This window comes from Diplotaxodon limnothrissa, linkage group LG16 (assembly GCF_057381915.1).
Source record: "Diplotaxodon limnothrissa isolate DT_005_m linkage group LG16, D_limnothrissa_male_GT1.1, whole genome shotgun sequence".
Lineage (NCBI taxonomy): Eukaryota > Metazoa > Chordata > Actinopteri > Cichliformes > Cichlidae > Diplotaxodon > Diplotaxodon limnothrissa.
Genome location: NC_140611.1, coordinates 28,023,697 through 28,046,082, shown reverse-complemented (window position 1 = coordinate 28,046,082; position 22,386 = coordinate 28,023,697). Strand labels below are relative to the sequence as shown.

The 22,386-nt window shown below is 39.5% G+C and overlaps 1 protein-coding gene across 1 annotated transcript in view; it reads left to right on the top strand.

Moving 5' to 3' along the window:
* LOC146616371 (E3 ubiquitin-protein ligase SH3RF3-like) overlaps nucleotides 1-22,386 on the top strand; it is a 116,137-nt gene that overhangs the window by 75,572 nt on the left and 18,179 nt on the right. Inside the window, exons 2-6 of the mRNA XM_085374629.1 lie at nucleotides 4,844-5,119; nucleotides 9,084-9,179; nucleotides 17,555-17,863; nucleotides 18,456-18,571; nucleotides 21,216-21,386. Coding sequence (XP_085230755.1) covers nucleotides 4,844-5,119; nucleotides 9,084-9,179; nucleotides 17,555-17,863; nucleotides 18,456-18,571; nucleotides 21,216-21,386 — 968 coding nt within the window. The remainder of the gene's footprint in view (nucleotides 1-4,843; nucleotides 5,120-9,083; nucleotides 9,180-17,554; nucleotides 17,864-18,455; nucleotides 18,572-21,215; nucleotides 21,387-22,386) is intronic.

The following is a 22,386-nucleotide window of genomic DNA, read 5'->3' as shown; positions in this document are numbered from 1 at the left end:
AAATATAAGTAAAAATGTGCAATTTCAACAATACATCTCAATTTTTTTACACGATAAAGAAATGCCTGTGTAGTAAATGAAAGAAATGTGTGAAATTGCAGAAACGTTTCTGGTAGCTCATTGCACAGACTGAGCTGTAATTGTAAAACAGACATTTTCTGATATTTCACAGAAAATTCTGTTCTTTTTACTGTGGACCCATTATAAAAAACAGACATTTTGATCGCTGATAGTCATTTAACTGTTTGTCCTTTACGTGATTATTTTGGTATGGTATAAACTGTCATGGGGGAGGTCTTTATCAGCAGGAAAAAACTGTAAAACTTATTAAAATGCATTTAAATGTGCAAACTTTATGCCCTCTTTCACTTTTTCTAAAGCGGTCCAGTGGTCCGAAAGGTAATGTTTGCCGGGCCAATTCTGGCCCCCGGGTCTTATGTTTCACACCCCTGTTTTAAACACACCTGACCTCAATCCACACTTTTCTGCCCAACATCTGTGCCGGCAGGTCTGGCACTAAGGAGAGGAGGAGAATATGTTTAGTGGAAGGTCTTCTTTGATCAAGTGTTGTTTTGTATAGTAGTGAAACACAAGCTGTATTAAATGTGTTACAGTAGAAGAGAGAAATAGCAGTAGTAATAGTTAAAGCAGCATTAATATTTTATTTTACTTTCTAGTTGTTTGCGTGTGTCTGTGTGTGTGTTTCCTCTTATTGCGTCATCACTGATCTCAAAACAGTCAGGCAGGGGAGCCTCAGGCTGTTCTCTTCAGTGCTCTGTCTGGGGAGAATCTATCTATATGTGAGTGTATAAAATGTCAGTGTGTGTACGTGTGTTTGTGTTATTGTAAACAGCTTCTCTGTGAAGAAAATAAGTTTTCACTCTCATGCATTGTCTCTTCTGTTACACAGTGCTGTTTGTTTACCTGGATCTTCTTTAAGATAAACTCCCTTTCAGGACCGCTTGCCTCCAAGAACATGTTCGGTTTATTAAGTGTCTGCTGAACGCTGCAGTGTTTGTTTATGTGTGTGTGTGTGTGTGTGTGTGTGTGTGTGTGTGTGTGTGTGTGGTGTTGGAGAAAGTAAATATAGGTGTACTGCGATGATGCATATCTATGTATCACTGGTTATATGGAAATGACAGTTTTATCTCACTTGCTGAATCTAGACTATATTAGCCTTTCCCCCTTACTTGCTGTTGCTATTGCTGTCAAGATTTCCCCTATAGCATGCCACGTAGGCAGGTTAAATAACTTCTCCAACAGTGGCTCACCTTCAACCCACAGTTATTTGCTAAAGGGTCACACACAGTCAGAGAAAATTTATGATTTTTTGAGCACACAAGCTGGTTGTGAGAGAAAAAAGTGTGTTGCGCGATCAGTTGCGAGTGGTTGCTGGAGATTGCTAAAAGTCACTCTGAAATAAACAGGTAGAACCCCATTGACCTACAGACTGGTCAGTGAACCCTTGCCATCAGCTGGTCACTGAGCTAGGGAAAAGTACGTATTCCATGACCAGTTGCTGAGTGGTTTCTGAGGCTGCCGGAAATCACTAGTGTGAAATCGGTAGCAAAGAGGCCTATGGTGCTGCACCAAAAAACTTCTTGGGATTGTTTTCGTCGCTAGCTGGTTACCGTGGCTGCCCGTAGTTTGCATGGCAGATGCCAACTTGGCTGCAAACGCTTGCAAACTATTCACCAAGAGGTCGTGAAAATGTGATTGGTGCGGCGCAAACTGGAAACAGAGGCCTTCAAAGTAAAAGTTGTGCCTTGTGAAATGTGACGATTGCAGCAGTAAGGTACAACTTTTACCTTGAAATCAAAGTTTCTGGTTTGTGTTACACCTTTTCAAGTTTCAAAATAAAATAGTGAGTGCAGACAAGTTGTGGCTTTAATGCAAACTATGAATGAGCGTGACAATTACTAAAGCAATTGCAAGGAGGTTGTGCTGCAGCACCCTCTATGCAACTAATTTCACCTAGCATCAACCAGCAATCTCCAGCAACCACTAGCAACAGGTCAGGGGAATACATTATTTTTCTCACTTGCCAGATGCTTGCTAATCTGTCTCAAGGCCTGTGCGACTGAGGACTTATAATTAGCTGGTTAAGGGGTATTGTCTCTATGAAAATGTCTTCATTCTATTATCTACAGACATGATATTATCCTAGAGCATACTAGAAAACTGTCATAATATCTCACCAGATGATGATCCTTTCAATAGGCAGCATTATGTAACACCAAATAAAGAAACAGCATTGTAATTGTGTTACAGTGTAGAGATAGTTTTTCCTACTGTGCTAAAAATGATATGGAAAAATGTCAGATCCTATTGTCGCTATCATATTGTATATGGGTTTGCTCAACAGAGTGGCTTACATTTCCAAGTACAAAAAGAAATAATTAAGAGAACAGCTAATATTTGGCAAGAGCATCCAGAGCACATCTTGTGTTTATGCCCCCACACCTGTCATATCAACCTAGGTTCAATGTGGCAGAGAAAACTGGGTATGGATTTAAGCTAATCCTCTCTAAGGCATAAGGGGTGGAAGTTAAGGTAAAGGGAAGAATATGTTAACAGGGAAAAAAGGCTGCTACTTATATTAGCACTCTAAACAGAAGTCTTTATTATTGTAAGTTAGAAATAGCATGTTACAGTAGCTATTCAGATATGCCAGTGCTGTGTTATCATGCAGGTCCCACCATTACTGGAGCTTTTGGGATGATGCCTATGCTGAATTTTTATTTATTCATGTTTATTCTTAACTGGGAGAATTTCAAACTTTCAAACACAATTCTCAATACTTTTTCAATACACCACAGGAAGACAAATATAAATTATTTTTAAATAAAGTTTAGAAAAATACAAATAATAACATCAACAACAACACTCACCTAAAGCAAGTAATAGTAATAATAATAGTGACTTGCACCATACTCTTTTCCTTCTCTGACGTCTCATTGGACACAAATAATCAAGCTATCCTGGTAAACTAAGACTGTTTTAAAATGACAGACAGGCAGGACCGATAATGTTAGCTGAATGACTCCCACATTAACTTTATCCTTTCATCATTAGTCACAGCCACTCGCCACTACCGTAATAACCTAACAAGAGGCTATTGTGGCTGTCGGGGTGCTCCCAAAAGAAATGACTGACTCAAACATATCCGCATTTATGATATAACTGTTAAAAACATTAATATTCTCGAAACAGGAGCTTTACTGACCTTACAAATCATCTGTTATAACTGCTAGTGAGGGGAGGGCTATGTACCTGCCTGAATTCAATGTGAACAATATCAATACTGTTGCAAAGGAGTGTCTAATCCAATATTAATTTTTTATAATCAATTACTATCTGAGTCTTCATTTTTTTTGACAACCCAAATATATATGTATGTCAGAGTCATATTGAAAAGGCAGGATTGATGAGGTAATTGTTCATGAACTTTCCAGCAATTTATTGTACGAGCTAGTCAGTAACTTACAATTAAGACGCCATCTGCTTAGCTGTGATTCATGTTCTGTTACATGTGCTGCAGACAGAGCAGCACATATAGCAGAATGTATACCCCAAGGATTTCATACAGTATCCATCCATCCATCCATTAACTTCCAATTTAGGGCTGCAGAGTCTGCAGGTCTGAAACCTATATCCGCTGTCATAGGGCAAGAGTTACAGTCTTGTGTACCTGTGATAGGCCTATGCATGCTGGGTATCTGCCTAGCAAATCATTATTTTAAATGATTTCAAAAGCACACTAGTTAAATGCAGTTTTAACACAAATTGAGTTCAGTGTGACGTTTTAATCATTTTACTCAAGTTTGCTTCATGTATCTGATGTGTGGAGGATAAATGGTGCGTTTGTCCTGGACATTTGATAAGTGAGACACCGAGGACCTGATTTTGATGAAACTCACGGGAGTCATGCTTCATGCCGTTCTGGCATTTTGAAAATTACTATGTTTGGCCCAAGGTGGGAGCAGCAATTACCTTGCAAACATTTTAATAACCCGTCATATCTCACATACTGCTGGGGGGGGATAAAATGAACCTTCAAGCACATATCCAATCCTCAATTTCTACAAATTTGTCTCCAGGGCCTGTAGTTTGTAATATATTTGATTTGCCAGTGTTTTAAGTTGGTTTATAGCATGTTTACCTCCAGGGTTGTTTTTTTTTACTTCATTTACTCATCGCTGCAGGGGTCACCACCTTGTTTGTGATTAGCAAACAGACCTGAAGCCCATTTATTCCGGACATGACACAAAGGGAAATTCTGTTGCATCTTAACAGAATTTAATAAAAAAGCATTACCCTGTAATCTGTCAACCCCAAGTGTAGTTATCGCCTAACATTTCAGCACAGTTGCACTAATTTTAAACAGAAATGCTTTTAGTCTTCTGTAGAGATGTAAAAAAAGCTCTTAAAGCTGCTCTGTGTAAGATGTTTATGTCAAAAGAACACCTGCCGTCGAACCTTTTATATTAATAACTCCTGCTGTACTGGAGAGCATTCTTCATATTGAAATATAAGAGAAAAATGCAAATCATTTCAAAACACCAGCAACCAAGTGCTCTAATCTAATCCTTTTAGCTTCTGTTTTGACCCCTTCATCATGTAGGTTATGATTTCAGAGTGTATATTACAGAATTTATCTTCTAAGATTTATTGGAAGGGTTTTTAAAAACCTGAAGAGACACAAAAATGTAGTATTTAACATGAAAAAGCACCCGAATAGCACATGCCATCCACCCCTTTCCTTAATGCTTTTTATTGATGCCCTTCTAAAACGTTATAAATTTCTTCTGATATTAAGTGCTTCTGTGTGTATGCTTCACAGAATATCCCAGCGCTACCTTGCGGCAAAGCCCTCTATTCTTATGAGGGCAAGGAACCGGGCGACCTCCAGTTTTCCAAAGGTGACATCATCATCCTGCGACGCAAGGTGGATGACAACTGGTACCACGGCGAGCTCAATGGTTGTCATGGTTTCTTGCCTGCTAGTTACATCCAGCTGCTGCGTCCCCTGAGCCAAACTCCACCCCAGGGCAAAGCATTGTATGACTTTGAGGTCAAAGACAAGGACCAGGATAAAGACTGTCTGGCCTTCAGCAAGGTAGCACACACTCATAGTATACACATGCTTTTTTAATATCCGACACAGAATAACATTTAAAAAAAAGGCTGCATGCTTAAATCAGTAAAAAGATCCGAAGGACTGATGTGTTCAGAATTTACAACAGCATAAATACTGTAGCAGGAGAAAACACTTATCTGTAGTGTTAAACCAGGCTGGTTCTTTGTAGGGCACTAATAATTTAATTAGCTCAGACCCTGCTCTACAGATTGGTTCACAGAATGTAAACTGGAACATCTTCAAACAGAGAAACAAGTGCATGCTCTCCTCAGTGGAGTCCACAGATAACAAAATAGTCTGCTGTCTCTGATAAGATCAGTGCTGTTCATGAAATCTAATTGTTTGACTTAGAAAACGAATGCCTTTGTTACTGTTATAAAGTCATGTGATCTGTCTGAGCAGAAAACCAGAATAAGTATTACTATTTGCGGTAGTGTGTTACTTGAAGGTGCTGGTATTTAAAGCGACTGTAGTTGCAGTTTCATGTTTTACTTTGTTCTCTCTCATTTTAACAGTTTACACCACTTTTTTTTTATTTTACAGCTGATGTTTTCATCAGTGTAAGTGATTGTGTATTGTGTTTGTTATGAGGTTTTCTACTATGGAGACAGCAGACAAGTAGCGGGGAGTTGCTGCACTGCAATCATTACCAGTCTCCTCGAGGATTTGGCTGAAGTTGAATTTTAACACTCACTCTTTTTGGGGGGGGGAAATGAAAGTTCTGGCAACTGATACTCTCTATGCCCATCTTCAAATAATATTCTTCTGTTTTAATGCCAAGACAGCATTTACACCATGATTATACTCAAAAACTCCACTAAAATACCACTATTTATTTACTGGTGGAGTCTAATCTATTCTTTTTCATGTGGATTTGCATGGAGTAAAATCCATTGTGGGGTTTTGGTTTGTTTGATGTGAAATTAATATTAAAAGTATTTTCCAAAGCAAAGGCCAGAGAGGAACAACCACCTGGAGGACACTATTGCCTTTCTATTGAAGCAGATATGTGCTTTGTGTCTGCATTGCAAAATTGGGATGGGCTATTTCAGGAATTTTGCTACATAACCCTACCTAACTTTCTCTTATATGTAAAAATGTAGATGTCACATTACTTTCTCATTACTCCATAAAATTATCTGAAATTCACTGTTACATAATTACCAGCTAACAGTATAAACTCCAGGCTACAGTTCTACACACCAACACAAATGCTTTATGTCCCAATGAGGACACAAAAGATTGTTCTTTAGTGTTTACATTTAAACAAAAAGCTGACAACACAAAGCAAAGAAAACCTTTACAAAGAGACTGTTGAAGTTCAGGCTCTGGCTGCTGGGCTCAGCATAGCTTAGCTGTACCATCACTCTGGGTTCTTGGCTAGCTTTGTGTTAGCATGCTGTCTGTGCAGAAATTGGGTTAGCAAGGTAATGGATTTTCTGTCCTGGGCGTTGTTTGCACTTTACAAACACGCTCCTTTTCTTCAATAAAATAATAGTATAGTGGTCCCTCGTTTTTCACAGGAGTTACGTTCTAAAAATAACCCGCAATAGGTGATATCCGCGAAGTAGTCAGCTTTATTTTTTACAATGTGTTTTAAGGCTGTAAAACCCCTCACTACACACTTTATACACTTTTCTCAGACAGGCATGAACATTTTCACACTTTTCTCTCAAAGTTCAAACCTTCGTAGAAAAATAAGTCCAGTATTATACAGGGTGGGCCATTTATATGGATACACCGTAATAAAATGGGAATGGTTGGTGATATTAAAGTCCTGTTTGTGGCAGATTAGTATATGTGAGGGGGAAAACTCCTCAAGATGGGTGGTGACGATGGTGGCCATTTAGAAGTCGGCCATCTTGGATACAACTTTTGTTTTTTCAATAGGAAGAGGGCCATGTGACTCATCAAACGTATTGGTAATGTCACAAGAAAAACAATGGTGTGCTTGGTTTCAACTGTAATTAAGACTGTAATATAATTGCCAAATTTACTACGGTAACATGGTACACTACTATTGTACTGAAAACTCTAACCTGATTACAATAACGTGTTGCTCTGTAAGGCATTACTCCCAACAGTGCCTGGATCCTAACCAGCTGTGTAGCATGGGCTCTTTTTTGCTCGTGGATCTGTGATTGGAGTGTCAAAATGTCTATTACATTCTACTCTCCAGTACTTCTAATGCGCTTGTGGTTGTGCGTCATCATGAGTGCAGGAAAAAAATGGTGCTTTTACAAAAGACAGGAAGTGTGAACTGGAAGTGCAAGAAAAAAAACGTGTATTTCTGCTCTTTGTGGCCAAGCAGATTGTTAATTGGTTGGGCATCATGTTGCTGCCAGTAATGATGTCTCTATCTTATAATACCGTTAAGCTCAAATACACGTAGAACTGGCATTAACTATCCTCAGGACTTGCTGTCCGCAGCTTTCTGTATTTTGGGAATTAAATTGTACAAGCGTGGGTACATTTTCTGTGTCAGTCTTACTGATCTTAATGACCTTTATCATATAAGAGGTAGATAATCTGAGTAGCCGATGTCAAAAATATCACTCAAATTATACTTTGAATAGGATGGAAATGAGAGAAGGCACTCAGTCCTTGAGCAGTGCACGTCCAGGTCGGGCTTGGTGTAAACAGTAATTTGTATTCTCCGTAATGTTGTGTTCCTCTGAGCTTATCATTTTTTTCCCGCTGTTACACAGGCCTCATTTGTGCTAGGACTGAAGGCTCGACACCTCCACTCTGTCTTTGCACTATAAATGTGTCTGCAGCAAGAGAACAAGATAGTTTATTAAATTACAGTGTAATGTTCAGTCTAGTGTGGGCGTCTTAAGACCTATCACGGTAATGTAAAGTGTACACACGTTGTTTCCGACACACCGCTCTCTGCATCCAGGAGAACAGATAATGCTGGGGCATCACATTATTTTGATTTTTAGGGTTAAACTAATCAACAGGTTAACAACTAAAAATCATGCAAGACCATAATTCACACAGAGACACGTGCCCCCGTGGAGTTCTGTATGCGTGTTGTCATGCAGAACCAGTGTGTGTGATATTGTTTTCTCAGTGTGAGAGGTAATTACTCAGTATGACTAATACAGAGTCATTTGCTGGCATTATCACTGCCATCCCATAATGGTCTAACCAAGACCTTTATGTGAGGAGAGGAGAAGCAGAGGGAAAAACATCATATATTTATTATATTACATGTGATATTATATCATATGCACAATGTAGAGATGGAAGTGTACACAAAGGTACATATTTACTGGTAACCAGTATGTAAACTGACATCAAATTGTTGGTTTTTGTTGTTATATACACGATTGTTGATCGATGTAAAGTTGGTTTGGGTTGGGCACGCAGATGTAGAAAAAAAAGGAAAAACAGATGCATCAGTATTCACCTTAACTTTGCCCTAAGGCAGTCATTTTAAATATTTCTGCAGAGTGTCATATTTAGCTCATTTTTAGCTCGCATTTTACATTTGAAATGGGAGCAGCTCAAGTAATTTGAATTCAGTAGCCTGCTTGCAGTCACTGAAAAGGGTTACAGTTTGTAGTTAATATGCAGTGGCTTGCAAGGATGCCAGTGTGTCGTGCTGGAATTGTATCAGTCCTGAGTTGCCGTTCCAACATAAACATAAACAGCCTTGAAAAATGTTGATTTGCCATTTATTAAATATATTTTCAGGGACCTCAACAAGGTAGCAAGGCATCACTTGGAATAATTTGATCATGCTTTCATAAGCAGCCCATGTTTTAAAAAAAGTCACGTCATTATGCATAAACGCTTTATATGCAAAGGCAGAACAAATAAACTTTGTTTTTTCTGCAGCATATCAAAAGTAGTTAAATGTCTATTGTTCTGGAAGTGTGGTATACGGTGTATACTTGAGTGTGTTTGTAGCTTCACTCATTTCCTCTCTCCCCAGGATGAGGTGCTGACAGTAATCAGGCGAGTAGATGAGAACTGGGCAGAAGGCATGCTGGGAGACAAGATTGGCATCTTCCCAATTCTTTATGTGGAGGTAAAATGGCATACAAACACAAACCCACTGCAGAAGTGTCGATGATGCTGTAGCAAAACATCCACTGTCACATCTATTGTCATTGCCACATTGCTACTTTTAAGAGAAGAGGAAGAAAATGCGATCTCCTTTTATCAAACACTTGATGAAGGCTTCAAAAGTTAGTTTTGCATGTGTCCACTGAAAGAGTGATAAAACGCTGTTTCTACTGTGGAATGTGCCGAAAACTGACAAGTAGAAGCTTTCCATGTTAAAGAAAGAAGTTGACTGGTTCAGATTTGTTAGCGAGCGGAGGATAAATCAGTATAGTCGCCAGTAAAAAAGCTGAATATGTTCACCTTTACTAAATTATTGTTTCTTGATACCAAGTAGGTTTCAACTAAATTGCATTCCGATTCAGTTATAAATTTTACCAAAGGTACTGCTACTACTGTAGTCATTAACTCTATTCTTCTTTAGCACAGCTGCACTTTGTTCTCTGTTCTTAGTGAAAGCATATCTCTTGTCGAAATTCACTGCCAGTGGTAATGAGTAATCTATTATTTATTTTCTTTGGTTTTAATAACCTCACTACCATAAGTGCAGAGAGCAGGGACACACGGAGTGTGTGCTCACTCTAAAGTTAGGATGTGAGAGGAGATGGCTACATGTTCTTGGCTGATTAATGAAATGTTGTAAAGCCTCCAGCATTAATATTAATTAACGCTGGGATTTCACTCTGAAAGGAGGCATATTGTGTGTTCATTATTCTCCATTAATCATGCTGTTTCCGCATTGAGATTCCACATTATGCTTCCATATCAGGATGTTAAGGCTTGACCACTTTCAGACGGGTGACAAATTTAAGTGTCTTAGTGAGGGGCTGCGCCACCACAGCTTTGTATTGATTTGCAGTGACCCTTTCCTCTCAGGCAAGGCAGTCGGCCTTATTTTAGCTCGACCACAAGAGACTTACTGGGCCAGACAATTAAAATATTTGCGTAAAAACCACCAAAGTTTAAAGAAATCCAAGTACTTTCTGAAAACATCCATTCATTTCTACTTAATGTCTTTTTTTAAACAAGTTAGTAAAATTTTATTGATATAGCACCTTTCAAGATGAATAAGTGCTTTCCAACAACAATAATAAAAACCTAAGACTAAAGTGTTAGCCAAAAACAAAGCTGAAAAACAGGCAGAGTTTTTAGCTGCCTTTTAAAAGAGATGACCAAGTCCACAGATCTCAGACTCAGAGCGAGAGCGTTCCAGAGTTCGGTGGCGCCACTGTTGCATAAGCTCTGTCTCCTTTATTTCACAGTCACGTACGCTGTATAGCCAGCAGGTCCTGATCACATGACCTCAGGGACCTGCTGGGGATGTATGGATGTAAAAGTTCACTGTTGTATGGCAGTGTTTGTCCACGCAGAGCTATAAAAGTCAAGTCATTTTCACTTAAAGTGAAGTCTGAAATTGATGGGGAGCCAGAGCAACTGATTTAGCAACAGTGTGATATGTGAGTATTTAGAAGACTTAGTCAGAAGACTTAGTCAGAAGGCTTGCAGCGGCGTTGGAACAACTTGGAGACGTTCAAAGGAAGCCTTGCTTAGACAAGTAAACAGTAATCCAGATGTGATTAAATGAAGGCATGGATGACAATCTACACAGTGTGACACAGTGGAACTTAAGTGATAAAAAGCGAGAGCGAACCAGAGAATCCAAAATGTAGACTAAGTCAAAGGTACCTCGATGTTCCTGTGTGAAGCGTACCTAGAGTTTCTGTTATGTTAGGTACAAATCAGTTGGGGGCACAAACAAGGACTTCTGTTTTCTCTCTTTCTGTATTAATAACCATTCATTCAGTGTACTAAATTCAAAGAAACTTAAAAGCATCGCTCTGTTGTTTATCCGTCTTTTTCAGCATGGTATTGCATGACATGTCCAATGCCTTTGTGGGCCTTTGTGCTGTAAAATTAAAAAGGATTCAGAACTCTGGTTTGGATTAAAATAACAGTTCCGAAGCAAGTGTGTTTGCAATTTTTTATCTCTACGACACCACAAATTTGTAAAAACGCTGATTCTCGCATGACCTGTCCAAAACAAATGATGAAGTCTTCAGAAATGTCAGGAGATTCACCCACACTACAAAGAGCTTTTGTGTGTGTGATTTTCAAAACAGCGGGAGTGCCAGGAGTTCAGCTGCAGTGTAGTAGCTGCATTGTCTTCTTTATAAAGTCAAAGCAGATTTTTAATGCACAGATTAGAGGCAAGTCGCTGTAGGATGGAGTCATCCTATATGCTGCGTTTATACATTATATTGCTTTTTCTTGCTGAATAAAGCACATATTATATAAAACACTTAGTAGTACAACACAGCACATGTGTTACAATCAGGATCCATATACATGTGTATATGAAATCAGTGGTGTGTTTTTTCTCTAAACTTTAATCATACTGCTCTCTGAATAATTTTTCATTTTTTCTCTATGTCTGGGTTTGCAGCCTACTCATGCTTGTACTCTTGGCCACACAATCTCACACACACAATGTCCTTGAAATTAGCTAACAACTCTAGAAAAGGACTCTCTTAGGTGATGGTGATTAAGCCATAGGCTGAGTCGTGTTGGGATACACACACACACACACACGCACCCACACGCACAGGGGTTCCTATTAGATCGAGATGCATCAATAATTTAGGCCTCTCCATCACTCTCACACAGTGGGGGTGCAGGGGCATGTTGACGACGTGCGAGCAGACGTGTGAGTGCTTGATGTGTGTGCGTGCGCACGCGCATGTGTGTGTCATCATTTAAAAGCCAATAAGGAGGACCCAGCTGGAGCCTCTGCCGATCTGTGGCCCTGTTCAGACCAGGTATTAACATTAATTTTGAGTGATCCAATCATAAGTAGACAGCTCCAGATTTTAATGCAACAAAGATGCAATAACATCCCATCACTCAGACCTCATTGAGAGGTGGGGTGAGCCACATATGGGCAAATTGTTTTTGCAGTTGCTACATCATTGCGAGCCACTTAAAAGGACCTTCTACTCAAGTGGCGTGCCTACTGCAGGTGCAAAGCAGCAGTGCGTCTGGCAGAGTCCTGCACTTGCTTGATTACCCACAGCTTGTCATTAGCTATTTGTTTTTGCATAAGGCTGTTGGCCGCTTGCTCAAGAAAAAATTACAGCCCATTTAGATCATATTGTTGGGTTCTAACAGATATTACTGGGATTTGTGGTAACTTTTTGTGATAACAGAAAGCAGATTTTTTTTAAAAAGAAGCTTAGAGTGAATTAAAAATGGTGTCATCAAAGTGTTTAGTAAAAATGAAGCGGTTTGAGGTGGATGTGTTTAATATCTCGGGTACTTGTATTAAAGGGTCACAGCTGGTTTAGATTTGCTTGGAAATAATTGTGGGTAAGAGGTTGGTTCTTGAAGTCTGTTATACTATACAGATAGAGTGTGTATTTGCAAATGTTGACCTGTGCGTGACTCTGTTATTTGAGCTTGACAAACAGAAATAATATGCTTGTGTTTTCACATACAGAGGCGGGAAGGTGAGGTTCAATCATAGGTTACTCAAGAACCGTGCGGAGATAGATTCTAATGCCAGACATGAGCTGACTTAGTATACTAAGATCCCTGTGTGTCTGCCCTACTGGATATTAGGGCTGCCACAAACGATTATTTTGATAGTCGACTAGTCACCGATTATTTTTGCGATTAGTCGACTAATCAGATCATCATCCATTAGATGTAAAACGTACAGCTTATTGCACCAGCAGCATCTGCTCTTATATAACTATCATTAGCTTACAGCTTTAAGTGTTTAAGGTCTGTGCTAACTAAAAATAAAGACAAGATGATAGTTTATTGAATTTTAATGAAATTTGCAGATTGTTTCGGTGAAGATTAATAAACTCCTTGCTATCTAAAATATAACAGGACACTGGAGTATATTCTGGAGCATCTCACACTTCTGATAATCAGCTGTCTGCTTGACGTTTATTCAGCTGTGTAAAAACTATAACTTTAATCTCAGACAAACCGATTTACTCAGGAACAAATAAAATACTAAAAAAAAAAGCCAAACAATAACATTTTAAGTTATCTAAGTGACTCATATATATTTAACCTGAGTAGCGAAAGACGGCGGTGGGTTTGAAAACGATTTGCGGGGAGTCCGGTGTTCTCACGGCGCTAGTGAGCCTAGCCCCCGGCTCGCTAACGAGCTAGTGGGTAACAGATGTCTCCGAAAACGTCGGAGCGCTTTTGAAAATATGCGGTGTCTTGATAAACTGAGCAGATATTTGAGGTTTGCACAGCTACATTCTCGCCTGAAAATATGTTAAACGTTTATTTTGTGACCCAGAAAGAATAATAAGAGTAACATTAAAACTAACTAGCTGCCGCCATTGTTGGAAACTGCGCTGGGCCGCGCTATGAATTCTGGGACACAGCTGCTTCTTCTTCTTCTTCTTCTTCTTCTTCTTCGGGGTTTAACGGTAGCTGACATCCTTGTACATGCAATGCTGCCATCTTCTGTTTCAGTCCGTTATTACACTCTTAAATCCTGCCACTTATTCCTGCGTCTTTTGTGATCGTACAAAGTTTCAAACGACGCGTCGACTATTAAATCAGTCGTCGACGATTTTGATAGTCGACGTAATCGTGACTAGTCGACAAATCGTGGCAGCCCTACTGGATATGAAGTAAATACCACTTCCAGATCACTTGCATTGCTGGTTGATGTTGCACCAATTTGCACCAAAAGTTGTATCAACATTTTTTTTGCCAGAAAGCTTTGAGTTTTTTGTTGGGGCCCTCTGCATTAGTAGATCTCCCCTAAAGGGAAAGGGTGTTATTTTTTGACACTATTCTTTTAAACTATTCATTTAATTGCATGGGAAGCCGTGCAGAGCCGGGTGCTCTAATCTTTTCATGTCAGTACATTTCACGTGTTAAGAGCCATGCCAAAATAATTAATTTTTCATTATATACGTGTTATCTGATAATGTCTGTAGGTCTTTCAGAGCTTATGCAAGAGTTTGCATCACCACGTCTCTATTTCTAATCTCAACTGTATTGAAAAGAGAATTAAAACAAGAGGACAGAAACTATCTAATTTTACTGACTGCAGGAAATGTATCGTTAAATTTGTGATTCGTTTGATTCGGTAAGTTTGGGTGGATTTATTGGATGTGCCTGGGTTTTTTGGGGGGGTTAAATGTTTGAGAACAGTAGGGTGGATGATGTAAAGGAGTAGATATGCTTTGCATTTGAATATACTGTACCCGACATGACTTTGAGTGGATATATAATGAGCGGGCTGGTCTGTGTTGTGTAAGTTTGCAGCAGGAGCTGAAGGAGCTGATGTGGTTTCAGGTAGATGTGAGCTCAGTGTGCATAAGTTTGTGCTAAATGACAATGACTGATTTAAGTTTAATGATGGTAACGGGAGACATATTGGGACTTCCTTTGTTTTGTTCTGTTTTTGTTGTGGAGAGTTTCCACTTTTATGTATCCCTGCAGCAAAAGGAAGTTGGCACATGTCTGCCACCAGTTCTCTGCGTGTGTGTGTGTGTCTGTGTGTGTGTGCTTGTGCTAGTACATGCAAGTGTCCTGCTGGCTTACCCTTTCGCAGTGCAGATATCAGCTCATCAGCTCGAGTCTCAGTATTACCCCTAGAGAGGAACTGACTCTCCAAAAGGTACACGTTACAGTTAGCTCAACACATAATAGATGACCTTGGAGATTTCATTCAGCCAAAAGCACCAAATGAAGAACTGCGCCTATCAAAACTTCGCTCTCTTTTCTCTGGCTCTGTCACTTTCACTCAAACACGCACAGACACACACACCGACATGCACCCTCTGTCATTTAATGCGCCATTTTCAGTGGAACAGCTGAAAATGTATGTGCGTCTGTGTATCCGTCCAGTTGTTGCATTCACAGACAGTAACTGGAATGTGTTTGTGTAAGTCACTTAGTGAAAGTGTTGGATGAATTCCTGACTGTGTGTGTGTGTGTGTGTCCTCTAGTCAACCTCATGAGAGCAAACTGAGTTATATCTGCAGCATCAATCCATCATGCTCATTAGCATATGATTTGGCTTTGATTAGCATATCTATTAAAATGGAAATGCAACATCACCAACACTGAACCCAGACAGGGCGGCCCTGTACACACTTTGTCTGAGTCTCTCTCTCCAACACACACACACTTATATACCACACATATCTCTCCAGGGGTTGCTCAGGGAATTTGTTGGAGGATGCCAAAGTTGATGATGTCTGTTAATGTATCAGATGCGTTAGCTTATATGTCATCTCTCTGTTCAGACATTTATTGTTAGAAACTCACTGCTTCATAGATATTTCTGAGCCCAGCTGTATATTTCAAACTTATAAATATTCAGTCTGCTTTGATGACTAGAATACAAGAGTTAAAATTGAAAGGAGTTGTTCCTTTTGACTTTCACTGAGGTAACAAAAGTGAAATACTCAGGTCATATTGCGTATATAGTATTTATGTAAAAGCTGCAGGGTTTCTGTCTGAGTGAGGCGAAGGGAGGTTGAATTGCAAGCAACAGATACTTCAGTAACAAAGAGAAGCAGCGTAAGCACCGGAGTAAGAAGAATTAATGAGCGGCAGGTTCTTGTAATGATTGCTTGGATGACTAATTGGATTGTACAAGCAACGTGTGACAGTAAAACAACTTCACTGCCAGCTTAAACTACCTCAGAGCTCCATAGTGGTCAAAAAATACAAATTGTTCCTTTCAGTAATCCCATTTGCAATCAAATATGTGCTCACGTCCACAGAAAACACAATCAGATTAGTTCATATAGGGGGTTTTCCAACGCTTGGTAAGTATTACAGATAATAACATAACATAATTCAATTTCTATGGAACACTCATTCTCATATTTTCACTACTTTTTTATGTTGATAAACACATTTTGCTCTTTCCTTGATAATATGATGCATACTGAGTACAGTAGGAAACGGCAATGATCAGGACTACACCAACAAACTTCTTGTTGCAGGTCAGTGCCTGACCACAAATAATCAAGACTGATTAGATTTACAGAGGTGCTTTTACCTCCTATACTGGTGCTTTTTCCCAGCACAGCGATCCATAATTTAGACGTCTAATACTTCTATTATATAGTGTATCGCATGTGTAACTGTTATAAATCAGGATTTAATAAGTAAAATTATTTATCAGCTGTAAGGGAACCTGGAATTTGATACTTTGCACTCGTAATTTATTGGCTTATTTTTTTCGAATTATTTTCCTTCTTTACCTCAACAAAATGATGCATCTTCTCCTCTGCCGGTAAATCACACTGTCTGTAAACAGACCACAACCTGCACCGATAGTGTGAGCTCTTCTACCTTAAAGTTAAAAAAAATAAAGTAGGTGTTTCTTTCTCATCGATTTCTGGTTGAAAAAAATGAATAAATAAAATTGACACATTATTAAAATCCAGAGCTCTGACCAGATGTTAGAGTCACAGAGCCAACCTTTTTTTTAATCACCCAGTTAATGAGGCTTTGGATTCATTCATTTTTGCCATGTCTTAAAAGGATGTTTTACCAAAACAACAGAAAAATGGTATTTACAAAAGAGTGCAGTGTCAAGATTGCGTGTAAGAGGTGGAAACTGGGGTTATGCCACTAACCGTGTTGTATACGTATTTCTGGGAATTCCTTTTTCAAGGTGCAAATTATAGGGAGGATAATTTTTAAATCAATAGAGCAAAGTAAGTGATTTACTGTGCACATAATTTCCTGCTAATTGTTCCAATATTTAACACCAAAAAGCAGCATGTCTCATTTTTTGTGCTTTAAATTGAAATGAGCCGACTGCACCTGTTTAGAAAACAACACAGCTTTTGTAAATCACCCAGCTAACGACACCTATGAGCGCTATTTGGAGGTGGCCCCCAAACTCTGCAGGTCAGTCCCCTGTTTAGTGAATCAGGCTGATTGTGTCTTCCCCCCCAAAAAAAATGTTTTTCCTGGAAATACTCTGTAAATAAATGTTTGAAACATGTACAAGACCATCTATTGGTGAGAAGAAAAGGAGTAAACTCTGGCAAGCAAAGTGAATGCTCACCTTTCTGTGGGTTATTTGAGTATCTGTGTGTTTGAGCTACTGTCAAAGTGTTACACAGAGGGAGTCTCACCAGACCTGCTGTTGTAAGTGATGATTCTTGTGCTGCTGGTCTGAAAAGCTGCCAGCAAGAACAAGCAGCAAGAGAGCCACACAAACACACTTGAATGTACTGGAGATGTACTTGAACCACTCAGGTCTGAAATCGAACACCTGAACGTCTTCTCTCTCATAGTTCCCTCCCCCTCTCCTCTCCTCTGCTCTCCTCGCAGTTAAATGAAACAGCCAAGCAGTTGATGGAGATTGACAAACCTATACCAGCTAATGCACCGGGTCCGAGCTCTGAGCCGGCCCCGTTGGGCCCCTGCTCTTCCGGGCCCTCCCCAAGCGCGTCCCCGTCTAATGGAAACGGCTTTGGCCATCGGAGAGGCGAAGGAAAGAAGAACGCCAAGAAGCGCCATTCGTTTACCGCTCTATCCGTCAGCCAGAGGGCTGCCCAGCTCAACAACAGACACAGCATGGAGATCTCCCACCCAGTCCTCATCAGCTCCTCTGACCCCAGAGCGGCTGCACGCATCCAGGTGCATGCGAACGCTGTGATGTACACAGACCCCATAATTACAGAACGCAGCAGATCTTTTATATCAGGGAAAATCAGTTTGTTTGAGCATAAGAAAATACTTGATTAGATGTAATGTGGCCCCATTATGTACAAGTACTATGCTTGTTTTGTATTTAAAAAGTGTATAGTGAAAATCACTTGGATTTTTTGTGCATTTTCTAGTTAAACAGCAGTCAACAAATACGTTGCTTGGCATGTAATATATCTGCGGGGAACTAATATCAGCCAGTGTATTGCCCCTGCTGATTCCTTGGTTTCACCTCTAAGGCATTGCTTGCATTTCACAAACCAGAGTTCACTTCAGTCACTCTGTTACTCTAGATTTAATAACTTATTCCCCAATCACCTACTCGTCCAGTTCCATGTAAATAAAATCATTCCTCTTATTTACAGCATTTCACTAGAGACGCATTGCTCTTGCAAATACTGCCTCTGGTTGTATTTAGACGTGGGTTCAGTTTGTATTCTGTGAATAATACCCAGCATGTATACTGTAAATCTGCATGTGGGTTGTAGGCATTTTCATTGTATATCTTTCTGCATTTCTTTAGGATGCGTCTCCCCCAGGTCCCTCTCCCTCCTCGGCAGGGGTGCTGGTGCCCCCCAAAGTGGCATCCATAACCTCTGAGCTGCTGGCCCATGCCAAGGTTCAGCTCCCACTCAACATGTGAGTATGCCTCAGTGCTGTGAGTTCACCCAGCTGTGACTTTCTTTTCTCTTTTTTCCACCTGCCCATTCTGTTTATCACAGCATACGTGCGACTCAGATCCAAGCTTGATTTCACAAGCCGCCTGTTGGCAGCGTTAAAAATATTTCCTTTGTTGTGCTCTGAGATATTGGCCGTGTTCCACCACCTCTGCACATTCACTCCTCCACTGGTCAATGATGAAATTCTCCCCAGACAGGAAAATTGCACCTCTGTTATGCTATTTCCTCACTTGTGCGATGCTTACGTCAGTGTTTCGTAACAAGGCTCTTAACAGCATTTTACTGTACAGGTTTTTGTTATTTCATTAAAATGACCATGTTAAGAGGGATGAGAGATGCACACAAAAAAGATTTCTGTCATAAAGATTATGACATAAAAAGTGAGACTATGACTATCACACTAACATTGCATGCATTGCAACATAAAAAGAGGTGTTATGCATTAGGATGTGCATGATAAAGTAATTTATTGCTGCAGTTGGAGACTTTAGCTTTACACAAACACAAAAAACTACATTGAATCCTTTGGAAAATTTAGGTGGTCAGCAGTCCTGGGGAAGTGCCACTGCTAACCTAGTTTTACCACATAACTAACCTACAAACAAATTAACTAGGAAAATAAAGGTCTCTTCAAGGTGAGCATGTGATTGTTCTCTTGTGCTTCCATTGCTGCATGGACCAATTTTGAGAGTGAGACCTTGAGGGTGTGGATATTTTTGGAAAGTGAGGACACCTGCTTAGTCTGCGCGCCATACAAGGTTAGAATTAGAACTATGGTATAATAACAATGGACAGACATTAATGAAACTCAATATTCTTTCAAATTACAAAAAGATAATAGCGTTATTTTTTCAGGGTAAAAAAAAGAGATTTGTAAAAGTTTGAATTTCTAAAGCTTTGGGCTCGAACAGAAAAACTGACTATTTAGTGTAAACCACAGCAAAAGTGTTTACTTTGGTATAACTTTTAAAGTGTCAGTGTTTGGGAATTGGGACATTTAGGGGTTTTGTTTTTTTTATTGTATTATTTTGTAGGATTTATTTGTATCTGCTTGTTTGTTTTATTATTACTATAAATCATTCTTCAAACAAATAACAAAGACATTGTGTTAAAAAAGAAACCCATACATTTGTGCCAAGAACAACATTACACCAGTGAAGATCTTCACTTGTATAGAAGTAGAAGTTCGCGTGTGTGTATGCGCGTGTGTGCGATGGCCTGTGTGTGTGCTGTTTACTATTAACCGGTGTCCTTCCTGCAGGATGTGAGCCAAATACAGCAACATTGTCAGATTTAATAATATCACTTTCCAAGTAGTAGGTACACACTCAGACGTGCGCTCTCTCACGCACACACACAAACACACACACAATATGCACACGTGCATCCGGAGTGAGTTCATACTACTGATGAGGTCGGACGTTTTCCTCTTGACCTGGCAACTGTTCCTGTTGCCATGGGGAGACTGAAGACAGTCCCTACATCTGTTACCATGGAAACGGGAAGGCAGCATATATAGTACTTGTTTACTTTCCGGTATTATCGTCTTCTGTTGGAATCTGGCACCACACAACTATGAGTGCACTCCAGCACCGGTACCGGGATATCATGTATATGTAGTAGTTGTGGAACCCACAAAACTCAATATACAGTCACATTTAGGACATTTCAAAATACTACACTGATCAATAAATGTGTGTGTAAACACATAAACCAAGACACGTATGGCAAAGTGTACCATTCACCTCTAGTGGTCACACTGGTCCTTCAGACAGAAAAAAAGTGTTGTCCTGTAAAAATAGGAAGTATGCAAAAAAGGTGTTACGTCTTTTGATGTTTTCTTTTTTTTTTAACAGTGTTTTTGTTGTCTTATAGTTCAAATTGTCATAACAGTAAATTGAAGCTATTGTAAGATCTGTCTAAATATATTCTTTCTTATTTAGTATTCAACAACTGTACAACTGCATTACAGAATTAATTCTTAGACACATTAGTGGATAAGTAAAGGTAAAACATTGACGATGCATTTACATAATGACTGAAACTAGCACCACTGAAGGAACAATGGGCTGGGAGTTCAGTTCCTTCATAAAATGCACTGTCTATAAGACTGGGGAAACCTGCAGTCAGCTGAGACTGAAGAAGTCACTTGGATGAGTGATGAAATGTTTCTCCCACTGAAAACGCTACATCCAGATGAACAGAATCAACTTTTGGAGTAAAACATTATACATGCTGTACATGTATATATTTATTTGCAGTGTTAGGGTGATAATCATAGTCTCACTTAAACCAGTAGTTGACAACTGTTCGTGTTTGCAGTCCCACTCCTTCCCTCTATTTCTAAAGGAGACAGTAATACACAGACATGAAATATACAGCAAAAACAGGGGATTTATAGTGGAAGGACCAAACAGCACTGCCTTATTAAAAGATTGAATTGCTGCTGTTCACTCGGAGTAATCCACATGCATGCTTTAAGAAGAAGATGTCCAGTGGGAGTTTATAATTAGGTGAACAGTTGTTCAAGATTTCCTTTAGAGTTAAATATTGTTATTATATGACTCGCTTTTGCAATGCAGCTTGTCACTTTTCTTTCTCAGATACCTGGCATTATATGCCTACAAACCCCAGAAGGCTGACGAGCTGGAGCTTAGAAAAGGGGAGATGTATCGGGTGACAGAGAAGTGTCAAGACGGATGGTTCAAAGGCACGTCACTGAGAACTGCTGCCTCTGGCGTCTTCCCGGGAAACTATGTCACTCCTGTGTCCAGGTGAGAGCGGAAAGTACTGCATGCATGTGGTTAAATAGTGAAAGAACTACCACTGCATGAACACTTGGCAACTTAGTTATGCAATGACAGATGTTGTTGAGATGTGTCCATCCATCCACTTGTCTGCTGTGGTAAAACTACAGTGTTCTGAAGACAGATAACAGAGATACCCACCCCGGGTGTTCTTACCTTGTTGTTTGATGTAAGCTAAATAAACTGGGACCCCACACTGAGCATTTTTACTTCATTACCAAAGCTGAAAAGCAAAACAGTAAAGTGAAATGAAATGGTTGTCACATCGAGACTTGATACTCACCCTTGTGTCCATTTATATTTTCTCTTCCTGCTGAGTGGAAAATCCATTTGAAGTCTAGCCTTTATTAAGGCAAGGCTTTCAGCTTCTGTGACTGAAGTAAAAGGCAATAAAAGTATCTTATGCTGTGCTACATCAACTTCACTTTCATCAATTTAATAGAGCCTATAATCTTTTCTAAATCCACAGTACAAAGAGCTGCATACAAGACAACAATTACTTAACAAGCAGATTTTATGACAGCATAAAGTTTATAGTGCACTTGTGGGTTCAACATATTGGTAAAAGTGGTCATTTACCTGGTGATGGCTTGTTTTCACGAACACCCAAATGGTGCATTATGTTTGATTTTTGAATTAGTCTTAGTTATGCTGGGCCTTAAAGAAGTAATAAAGGTACAATTAAAGCACCTTAGCTTTTAGAGAATTCCACTAGCTCTTATTATGACTGCCAATCATATCAGCTGTGGTGATGAAGCTTAGAGTACAGTTAATCTCGTTCACCGAAGATGGACAAGTAAGTTCAACTGAATTTCTCCACAGTATAAGCAGAGGACACATGAGTTAAATTTTTAATCTCTTTATGCCCTGTTAAAGCCTTTTTGCCCTCTTATTTTTTTTAATGTACCCAGCATTGCAATCAAATCAGACGCACACCCCAATTTTGTCCTCTCACAAAGGCAATGTG